At 37.0% G+C, this 12,061-nt stretch overlaps 1 protein-coding gene across 7 annotated transcripts in view; it reads right to left on the reverse strand.

Moving 5' to 3' along the window:
- HMCN1 (hemicentin 1) overlaps window positions 1-12,061 on the reverse strand; it is a 755,474-nt gene that overhangs the window by 394,811 nt on the left and 348,602 nt on the right. For all 7 annotated transcript variants that reach the window (XR_009531210.1, XM_060091137.1, XM_060091136.1 and 4 more), the window contains 2 exons: window positions 7,262-7,420; window positions 6,330-6,452 (listed from right to left, as the gene is read on the reverse strand). Coding sequence is in view for 6 of the 7 variants with exons in the window: in XM_060091134.1 (XP_059947117.1) it covers window positions 6,330-6,452; window positions 7,262-7,420 (282 nt within the window). In the remaining variant the exon portion in view is untranslated. The remainder of the gene's footprint in view (window positions 1-6,329; window positions 6,453-7,261; window positions 7,421-12,061) is intronic.

Consider the following 12,061-nt stretch of genomic DNA (forward strand, 5'->3'; position numbering starts at 1 on the left):
CGCCCCCTATGTTCAGACACTTAGCAGCTAGCAGCAGTTTAACCCTGAGCAAGATGCTCTGCCTTCCTATGCTTCATTTCCCTCATCTGTGAAAAGAAGGTGATGATCATGGTGTCTTCCTTATAGGCTGTGGTAAGGATTAAGTGAAATGAAATGAAATGAAGTGAAATAAAATTCAACTCTTGTTGAACGGCCATAACAAGCACACTGATCTGGTATTATTTTCTTAATCACAGGGCAATCACCAAAGAAAGCAAAGAGTCGTGGGAGTCTTTCACATCTAACAGAGAATGACAGTCGAGAGGAGTATGCCCGTGCCAAACAGAGCAGCACAGGGAACCACTCCAGAAGAAAGCACTAGGTGTTAAAAAGGAACGCTGGAACTAAAACATCCTACACCAAAGGCCTGCAAGTTATATGACAGGATAGTCATTAAGATACATTCTCATGGGACTTCTAAATAGCATCACTGACCTCCTTCAAAAACTATAAATTTCTTGACAATTATTTCTTTATTTGATAAAATTTCCTTCTGATATAACATAGCCAGCTAGCCAGCATTACTTAGAACTGGGAAATAAAACCAATCCACAAGTCTGGGACGTCCAGGGAGAGGTTTTTTTTTTGTGGGTTGGGGGGGATTGGAAGGCGAGATGTTTGAAGACATGAGGTGGGAGAGGTGGAGAGAAAGGATGGGGAAACTCAGAACAAGTGAATTATCCATTTGATAATGGATTTTTTTGTGTTAGGTTCTTGGACACAAGAGTATAACATCTGTGGGTAACTTGGAGATTTCAAACTTGGACTTTGCTTAAACCTAGGAAGCATTAATTAGATCATTGACAATCACCCAGTTTACAAAGAAATGAAAGAGTTAGACTGTTTAGTTCCTTTTCATCTTCAAAGGTGAACAGTTTAAGTACATCCTTTAGATGTGTCTTAACTTGTATTTCCTAACTGTAATACATACAATGATTTATATGCCCCTGATGTTCAGCCAAATAATTTCTTTACTTTGGTTTCTCTTTTATGTTAAAAAAAGACGAAAGATACCTAGATCTTCTTTAAAAAAAGAACAGGAAGAAAGAAAAAAACTACAAGTTATCTCAAGAGAGAGTTGATACAAAGTATATCCCACTAGGTTAGGAAATTGGTGAACTAGGTTAAGAAAGTAAAGCATAATACTCCACAGATTCCTTTAGAAACAGTAGATGAAAAATCGCTCTAGTAAAATGAAAGGACTCAGTATGGGCATGGCTTCACTGCAGTTCTTAAATCTATTAAATGTGCAATCATCATTAAAGCATCTATATTCTCTAGAGTTTAAAATATTTATATAATAGGAGAATCTGGAACAATGAGAAAAGAAAAATGGCTAAATTATATGCTAAAAATTTTGCAAATCCAATTTTAACACTGTAACTCTGCTTTTTGTTAACAAAAGCTTTTACTTTGGTGGCTTTAAAGCACATATTGGCTCATACAATTCCAGTAACCCCTCACAGTATCTTTTTTTCACACACATCAAAAAAGAACCATCTCTCCAGCTTTTTCCTGGACTCTCCCACTCAAATTTACTTCCCAGAAACCGACAACTAGACACCTGGTTTCTAACAAACACAGTGGCACAATTTCCCCACTTTGAAAGCAAAATAACAACATCATGAGGATTATAACAATACCAGTTAACATTTATTGGGCACTTACCCTATATCAGACCTGTGTAGAACATTTTACATGCATTATCTCATTTAACCTTATAACAACTTCCTGAAGTGTAAAATTCTATTATCCTCATTTTACAAACAAGGAAACTGGGACTTACAGAGGCCATGTCACAAAGAAATATAGAATTCTTATCAGTTAGAATACATTTATCTTTAGGTAACTTAATACTCAACTCTAACTGGCTTAAACAAAAAGATCACTTCCCTGATTCAGAGGCTTAGAGGTAGGATGGTCTGAGTGTTGACTTAGCCAAAGGCTCTGGATTTTCTTAGCTCTTTCCTCCCCCTTGTATTTTTTTCATCCTCAGACTCGTATGAAGATGCTTGTACCAGATGTGGAATTCACATCCATGCAGGACAATATCTAGAAGACAACTTTTCCAAGACACCCTTAGCTAAATTTCCCTGCATCTCAGTGGCACAAAGTACATGAGATGACCTTTCCTGAACAACCTGGAAGGGGGATTGGAAATGCTATGGTTGACATATGAATTAAAGCCCATCCCTGTTGGCATCAAACTCCAGCTTGCTTTGTGACCGCCTGGAGGGGTGGGATAGGGAGGGTGGGAGACGCAAGAGGGAAGAGATATGGGAACATATGTATATGTATAACTGATTCACTTTGTTATAAAGCAGAAACTAACACACCATTGTAAAGCAATTATACTCCAATAAAAAAAAATCAAAAATAAAAAAAAAAACCCTCCAGCTTATAAAAACGGACAATTTTAGCAATGCTTTTTGCTAGCCCTTTTCTGCCTAGCTAAAGTTAAAGATCAAAATATCAGTTGATGATCTGGGAGAAAAACACTATTAAGATTCCAGTGGGTTAAATTTATGTTATATACCTGTATCTATAAAATTTTCTGTAATTCTCACCAAATTTTTTTAATTGTTCCTATAAATTACTTGGTAACTGTCAGAATTATTAGGACTACAAAAAATATGCATTACCCCATTTGTTTAATAAGTAAGCCTGTACTTCTGTAGGGCTCATATTCTCCATTTAAGACAGCAGTATTTTCTTTTCTTTTTTATTTTAAAGATTTTTTTTTGATGTGGACCATTTTCTTTTCAAGTCTTTATTGAATTTGTTACAATACTGCTTCTGTTCGTTTTTTAAATTAATTTATTTTTATTTATTTTTTTTATTTTTGGCTGCATCGGGTCTTTGTTGCTGTGCACGGGCTTTCTCTAGTTGCAGCGAGCAGGGGCTACTCTTCGTTGCAGTGCATGGGCTTCTCATTGTGGTGGCTTCTCTTGTTGCAAAGCATGGGCTCTAGGTGTGCGGGCTTCAGTAGGTGTGTCACATGGGCTTAATTGCAAAGCATGGGCTTAACTGCTCCGCAGCATGTGGGATCTTCCCAGACCAGGGCTTGAACCTGTGTACCTTGCATTGGCAGGCAGATTCTTAAACACTGGACCACCAGGGAAGTCCCAACAACAGTATTTTCAATTTTGCATAAATCAATTTGCTCTGAGTATATGAATATAGTTACATTTATGGGACAGACGAGGTTATATTCTAACTCTATGGCCCAACTCCTAAAAAAGTCCTATGGTTCCCCCTAAAAGTTTACCCAGTTTGTTTTGAGAACTTCCAAGTTATGCCTGACTGCTCACAGCAGGTTCAAGCAGCTGTTCTTTCAAATGCTCTAGGTGCTGACCACGGCCATGTCTCTTCTCACCTCTTCTGTAGTATCTTCTGCTAAGAACCACCCTGTCCACTGGGCATGGTATCCTCTGCTGGCAGCAATGCCCCATCTGTCTACATTGAACACCACTGCCACTTCTCCCAAAAGCCTCACAACCCCTAAGCAGATTGCATCCCCACTGATGCAAGAGAGAATGTTGCTTTTCCTCACCTATGCCCTACTTTGTGCTGATGATACTGACTGTACCCCAGAGTCTTACATAATTCCAGATTAAAAAGCAACTCCAAATAGTGGCCTTTCTTTTTTTTTTTTTTTAATTGGAGTAAAATTGCTTTACAATGTTGTGTTAGTTTCTGCTGTACAATGAAGTGAATCAGCTATATATATACCTATATCCCCTTCCTCTTGGACCTCCCTCCCACCCCCCTATCCCACCCATCTAGGCCACCACAGAGCACTGAGCCAAGCTCCCTGTGCCACACAGCAGGTTCTCACTAGCTATCTATTTTACACATGGTAGTGTATTTATGTCAAACCTAATCTCCCAATTCGTCCCACCCTCTCCTTCCCCGCCACGTCCACATGTCCATTCTCTACATCTACGTCTCTATTCCTGCCCTACAAGTAGGTTCATCTGTACTATTTTTCTAGATTCCACATATATGCATTAATGTATGATATTTGTTTTTCTCTTTCTGACTTACTTCACTCTGTATGACACTCTCTAGGTCCATCCACATCTCTACAAATGACCCAATTTTGTTCCTTTTTATGGCTGAGTAATATTCCATTGTATATATGTACCACATCTTCTTTATCCACTTATCTATTGTTGGACATTTAGGTTATTTCCATGTCCTGGCTATTGTAAATAGTGCTGTGATGAACATTGTGGTACATGTGTCTCTTTTGAATTACAGTTTTCTCAGTGTATATGCCCAATAGGGGGATTGCTGGGTCATACGTAATTCTATTTGTAGTTTTTTAAGGAACCTCCATACTGTTCTCCGTAGTGGCTGTATCAATTTACATTCCCACCAACAGTGCCAGAGGGCTCCCTTTTCTCCACACCCTCTCCAGCATTTATTGTTTGTAGATTTTTTGATGATGTCCATTCTGGCCAGTGTGAGGTCATTAGGGTCAAGCACAGTATATGGGATGGGACAAGAAACCCAGTTCCTGAGACGGTTCTGCACTCTTCTCCAACTCTTCTCTTCCCAGGCTCCCAAATTCTCATGCAGATGTTTATTAGAATAACTGCTAAGGGCTCTGTAGTTGAGTAGTTGTCAGACCTGCCCAGGCATTTCTGGATCACTACAGTGGACACAATATGGACTCAAGACACATATCACTCTAAGGCTGTTTCTTGCAAGAAAAAAAACCATTTGGACTAAAGTAACCTCCCAGGTTTGTATATCACATATTAATAAAAAATATTTTCGCTAAAATGTTTATTCTAGAAATATGCAATGTCCTATTAGTTCCACCATGATGTAATAGGAACTCTTTAGTTATAAGAGGACTACTGAACCATTTCTTTCAAGACAAGGAAGTTTGTCGTGAAATTCATAGAACCTGTATATTGACTATATTCCCTGTGCTGTCCATTATATCCTTAAAAACTTATTTATTTTATACTTAGTAGTTTGTACCTTTTAAACACCTTCATCTATTTTGCCCCTCTCCCCCACCCATTCCCCTCTGGTAACCAATAATTTGTTCTCTGTATTTGTGAGTCTATTTCTGTTTTGTTACATCTGTTTGTTTGTTTTATTTTTTTAGATTCCATATATAAGTGAAAATACACAGTATTTGTTTTTCTCTGTCTTATTTTACTAAGCATAATACTCTCCAGGTTTTATATATATATATATATATATATATATTTATACATATATATATAAAATCCTGTCCTACAAAGAGAAGCCCATATTTTTAGCTCACATCAGAAACTTAAATATCTACCACATATTAGATCACAAAGAAAGAGGAAAAACAGAAAACATACACACACAAACACACATCTACATATATGTGCATATATATGAGTATGTGTGTTAAGTATCTGTGAATATATATATATATACAGTCAATCATGCTTGTTATCTTTCAATCAGTAGTTGAAAAATTGTTCATTAAGAAAAATGTTAAATAATACTAATTGCAGTAATGACAAACAAACAAAAAAATATAGAATTTTTTTTGATACACTGACCACATCAAATCAAATATGAATTATACCCACGTAAAATCTTATCTTTGTTCTGGCATGTTCCTAGAAACTTAAGTAGGAGCCAAATAAATAAGTAAACAAAATTTTATCATCACAAGTAAGGTCAAGGCAAGGTAACAAAAAGAAATAATCATGACAATTAAATATATCTCAAACACTTCTTTAGAAAGTACCAAGATTTTCTTAGCATATAAGTTATAGATTTTATTATCATAAAAAATTTTAGATAAATATATAGTTACTGAGTTATAGTTTTTTACTTTTAATCTTAGAGAGCTAACTTCATTAGAATTTGGCTTAATAACTCACTTTTTTATATTCTACTTCAGTAAACAAATGTAAAATGAGTCAAGTAAAAGTCAAATCAAGCCTCATTTTACCAGTTATCCAAAAGCTGTACATCAGGAATACAAACTTACCTCACTAAACAACAACAACTACAAAAATTTTCAAGTTCCACTAAATGAATTTTAAATAAATGTATGCTTAAATCTAAATAATTTATCAGTATAGCATAATACAGTCTAGAAATTAATACCAGATAAATCTATGTTTCTCCACATTGTTTTAATGACTTTATTGACCTGTGGGGAATGGGGGAAAATGTTTTTTTGTTTGAATTGTTTTTGAAATCAAAACTGACACAATTAGGTTTGCCTAACTGACGCTGGTAAGGTAGCTGGTAATAAAGTAGACCCACTTTGTTAAACTGACCTCATTAACTTGTTTTTTGTCCAGATGGAACACTTGACCAGAACTTGTAGAGGCAATTTCTTCATAGACTCTATATCCAATATGGCCCCTGTCATCACAATCTCCAGTGAGCACAAATACCACCTATGATTTTTGAAAAAAGAAGATAGTTTAAAGGGTTTTCAGAAATCAATATATATTTATTGAGCACTTACTATGTATTAACATACTACCAGGCAAGTGGAAGATATATATAGATATAGATATGCATTCTACTGGTTCTAAGCCTGAACTCAAGAGGCCTTGGGTATTTCCACTTGCTCTCTAGTGTTTCTGCCTTGGTCATGAGAAGAACATGCCTAAACTAGCTTCCTGGTCTCAGAAAGAGGCTGAGAAACCTGCAAGGCAGAGCCAAGTCAACCCAGAGATCACCTAGATAAGCCAAACCCAAACTATGCCCAGATACACAAGTGAGCAAGCATAGCCTAGCATAACTGAAACCTACAAACATGTGAGAAATAAATGATTATTGTTTTAAGTCATTGAGAGAACAGCTTGTTATGCAGCAATAGCTAACTGATACAATGAGTAACTGACTCAGACAAGATGCCACACAGGAGGTGATATTTGAAATAGAGGCCTTTTCTGTCAGGGCTATGTTTTTGTCAGTTATAAGGATAAGATGGTAACAAGCATCTTAATTAAACCCGAATCATTTCTTCTCCATATTATGAAACAAGGCATTCATATGCTACATACAAATATCACATATCCATTTAACATGTTTAGATTAAATGACACATACATATTGGAGTCCATGTATATGGATCAATAGTTGTAATTATTGACATTTGTCACACATAGTATAGTCAGGGAGGGGAGGCAATCTCTTGTATTTCTTACAGCTGTGTTCAGATGGAAAATTCAGTGGTGGGGAGTTGATTCCTACTCACTTGTGACTGTTTCTGTTGTATAAGCTGCAGCACCTCATGAGTGAGGCGATAATCCTTGGACCGTGCATCAGTGAAAACATAGATGAAAGAACCAGGAAGAGAAATTTCCAAGGCAATTTTTATAGCTCCAATACTCATTTCTGGACAATCGCCACCACCCTGTTGAGGAGCAGTGAGAAAAAGTCAATTATTTCATTAGCAGAAAAGAGATACCTTAGTTATTACAAGTTTCTGTAGAAGCTCTAGAACTGAGCGGTTGTCTTCACTTCTATTTTCTATCAGTTTGCCACTGGATTAACCACTTTGGTTACAAGGAGATGGAAAAGATATAAAGTGATGCAGAGATAGAAAAACCTGTACTTATGGATAAATTAAAAATTCACCCATATGATCCTACAATCCCACTCCTAGGCACATATCCGAAGAAAACCATAATTCAAAAAGATACATGCGGGCTTCCCTGGTGGCGCAGTGGTTGAGAGTCTGCCTGCCAATGCAGGGGACGCAGGTTCGTACCCCAGTCCAGGAAGATCCCACATGCCGCAGAGCGGCTGGGCCCGTGAGCCATGGCTGCTGAGCCAGCGCGTCCAGAGCCTGTGCTCCGCAACGGGAGAGGCCACAACAGTGAGAGGCCCACGTACCGCAAAAAAAAAAAAAAAAAAAAAAAAAGATACACGCACCCAGATGTTCACTGCACCACTATTTACAATAGCCAAGACATGGAAGCAACCTAAATGTCCATCGACAGATGAATGGATAAAGAAGACGTGGTGTGTATGTATATACAATGGAATATTAACCATAAAAAAGAATGAAATAATGCCATTTTCAGCGACATGGATCGAACTCGAGATTATCTAAGTGAAGAAAGTCAGACAGAGAAAGACAAACATCATATGATATCACTTATATGTGGAATCTAAAAAAATGATACAAATGAACTTATATACAAAACAGAACTAGACCCACAGACAGAAAACAAATTTACGGTTACCAAAGGGGAAAGGGGTGGGGAAGGGATAAATTAGGAGTTTGGGGTTAACATATACACACTGCTATATATAAAATAGATAACCAAGAAGGATCTATTGTATAGCCCAGGGAACTATACTCAATATTTTGCAATAACCTATAAGGGAAAAGAATCTGAAAAAAATAGATGAATATGTATACATAACAGAATCATTTTGCTGTACACCTGAAACTAACACGACATTGTAAATCAACTGTATTTCAATAAAAATAAGTAAATAAATTAAACTTAAAGGTCAGGAAAAGAAAAAAATAATTAAAATTCACCAAAAATACAGAAAATAATAGAAATTGTTATATGCTTTTTAACTAATATTGACTGACTCCCACTCTCATACATGACTATTTTATACATCACCTCTTTTTTTATCCCTTCTCACTCTTATTTGATGACTTTTCTTCTATTGTACTGAGAAAACAGAAGCAATCAGAACAGAACTTTCGTAAACTCCCACACCGATACCTATTAACGTCCAGCAACAGCAGGCACATGCCCTGCCTTTATGGTGAAGGAATCATTTACACTCATAGCTTAGGCTAACTTCTCACCTGGGCCTAATCAAGGACATGGCTCCTATGGCTGTCCCTTCTCCCCACTCCATTGTCAAACATTCCCTCTTTACTGGATCATTCCCACCAGCAAACAAACACACTGGTTCATCTCCTATACCCAAGTTTCTGCCCAAATGTGACTTATCAGAGAAGTCTTCCGTGACCACCTTATATAAAATACACCCCCTCTGTCACTCTTTTCACTCTGCTTCATTATTACTACTAACACATGATCTCTGTGTTTTATTTTCTACTCGATTAGGCTCAATATACCTTCCTAAACAAAAATAGTCCTCACCCTAAGAGGAATTCTTGTCACACTTATTTCCTTCCAACACAGGTGAATTGATAGATAAAACTGTGAGCATGCTGTAATTACCATTTTATACATTATATTTTAAATTTAGAGTTATATCCTGCATATGTTATCATGTCATCAATGTTCTTCAAAATCACAGGTTTTAATGATTGTATGATATTCTGTCTACATCCCATAATTTAGTCAGGCATTTCTCTATTATTAAATATTAATTCTCTTTCAAATTTTCCTGTTATAAATAAATACAAATCTATTATAAATATGCTTGTATTTATAATATATATATTATAGTATTTTATATATTTTTTCTCATGTCTGATTATTTCCTTAGCAGATGTCAATAACTACAGGGCCAAGGAAAAGGACTTTCAACCAATATGTTTTGAGCAATGAATAACTGCTAAACACCCTGCAAGGATTTAGGTACACAAACATGAATAAGCCAAAGTATCTTGTCCTTAAGAAACTCATGCCTAGAAAATACAATCAAATAAAAAAGCAGGGCAGGGCTTCCCTGGTGGCGCAGTGGTTGAGAGTCCGCCTGCCGATGCAGGGGACGCGGGTTCGTGCCCCGATCCCGGAAGATCCCACATGCCGCGGAGCGGCTGGGCCCGCGAGCCACGGCCGCAGAGCCTGTGTGTCCGGAGCCTGTGCTCCGCAACGGGAGAGGCCACAGCAGTGAGAGGCCCGCGTACAGCAAAAAAAAAAAAAAAAAAAAGCAGGGCAGCTTGGGATTCTGGGGGGCCTCGTGGTTCCACAGTCCACTAGAACCCAGTGAGTAAGAGCTCTTTCTCAAACAGAAAATAATTACTTGATGAAAGGGATAAGGTTTTACCTTTAAACTCTGAAGATTCTACTTGATTCTCCTATTGGGGCTTTCCCTAGGCTCCAAACAATCTCTGATTCTGATACAGATACCCTGAGCACCACAGATCTAATCAGGGTCATAAGAACCAAGCACTAGAATTGTTTACACTTTAGCCTGGACCACCTGAAGAATCTTTTCTTGCACTGGATGCCACTCAGTACTTACAGCCTTTAAACACCATTTATTCAATGAGTTGGAACTGAGCACCAACTGTTACAAATTACTTATAAAATTGAGACACCCATTAAATATTATGCCACTTTCTTAATAGTAGAGGGCTGGACACTGCAGTAACTTTCAAGAAGATAACAGTTATCGACTCCCAGAAATTTTATTGAGTTAGCAGTTCCTTCTATTTTTTCAGTAAATATCTCCTATCCTCTTTTACTTATGTGCATTTTCACAGGATCTAGCTTAACAGATAATACTGTTCTCAAAAACTTGTATACTTGTATCCTCAGACTGTACTTATCTCCCAAATTCCAATTTTCTATTTACAAGTGCTTGTTAGACATCTACTCCTAGACGTTTTACAGGTGTCTACAATTCAGTGCATCTACTATGGAACTCACTGTATTTTCCCCAACCATATCTTCCCTATTTTTGTTAATGGTACCATCTGACTAGATGTTCAGTTCAAAACCTGAGTCATCTTTGACTCCTCCCTCTTTCTTCACCTAATCAGTGGTCAAACCATTTTCCTTCTACACCCATCATGAATCTGTCCCCTCCCTTCCTCTTTACTTCCTACAATTCACTCTTCTTATCATTAATTTTATTATAAGTATAGCCTCCTATCTAATCTGCTCTTCCTACCACCAAACTTTATATTTCCTGAAGTAAAGAGCTGTCTATATCACGTTCCTAGTTAAAATCTTGCACTAACCACTGTGTTGGATCAAATTATCTTTCTGGCTTTCTATCTCCTGATGTTCCCTCTTCAAAAATTGCTTCCTTGGTAATTAGACTTACCAGTGATCAATGTGAAATGTATAGAAATATTGAATTAATATGTTGTGTAACAGGAACTGTGTTGTAGGTCAATAATACTTTGAAAACAAACAAACTCACAGAAAAAGAAATCAGATTTTGGTTACCAGAGGCAAGGGGAGGGGGAATTAGATGAAGGCAGTCAAAAGGTACAAACTTCCAGTTAAAAGTAAGAGAAGTACTAGGGATGCAATGTACTACATGATAAATATAATGAACACTGCTGTGTGTTATATATGAAGGTGGTTAAGAGAGTAAACTTTAAGAGTTCTCATCACAGGGAAAAATTTTTATTCTATTTCTTTGGTTTTACATCTATATCGGATGATGACTGCTTACTAAACTTATTGCGATAATCATTTCATGATGTATGTAACTCAAATCATCATGCTGTACACCGTAAACTTAATACAGTGATGTATGTCAACTATATCTCAATACAACTCGAAGAAAAAAATTGCTTCCTTTAATCTGAGGCTATTTCCTGTTCTTTAATTATGCCCCTTGCTTCACATCTTAATTCCTTTAGTACTTTCATTCAAGTAATCTTTCTACTGCTGCATCTCCACCATCAAACATTCCTTACCGATGTATGCATGTCTAAAATCTCCCATTTTCTATAAGCTATTTGATGGCAGGAGCTGTGTGCTAAGTCCCTGAGAACTCAGTTCATAGCATTTGCTGACATACAGTAATTACTGAGTACATATTTGTCAAATTGAATTATTTTCCTTCCAAGGTTGAGATAATATGCCTTCCCCTCTTTAAAACGTTCTCTTTTCTCCCATTCAGATATACTTCCTCACTCTTCAGATGTACTCTAATTTGCTTTATTCTTTAATAATGAAACATATTTTCCTTGGCATAACAGTTATTTGGAGGGATTACCGTGTGCAGCAAATGCCCCTGAGTGAGCATTTGTGGGCTAGGAAAGTGGGAAATAGCTACTGGGCACATTGGTAACTTTAGTATGTTGGTTAGGAATAATTCTTACTTGTAGCCAACTCTGCGTATCCGTAATGAATATTCTGGACTGCTC

This window comes from Mesoplodon densirostris, chromosome 2 (genome assembly GCF_025265405.1).
Source record: "Mesoplodon densirostris isolate mMesDen1 chromosome 2, mMesDen1 primary haplotype, whole genome shotgun sequence".
In the NCBI taxonomy this organism is placed as follows: Eukaryota; Metazoa; Chordata; class Mammalia; order Artiodactyla; family Ziphiidae; genus Mesoplodon; species Mesoplodon densirostris.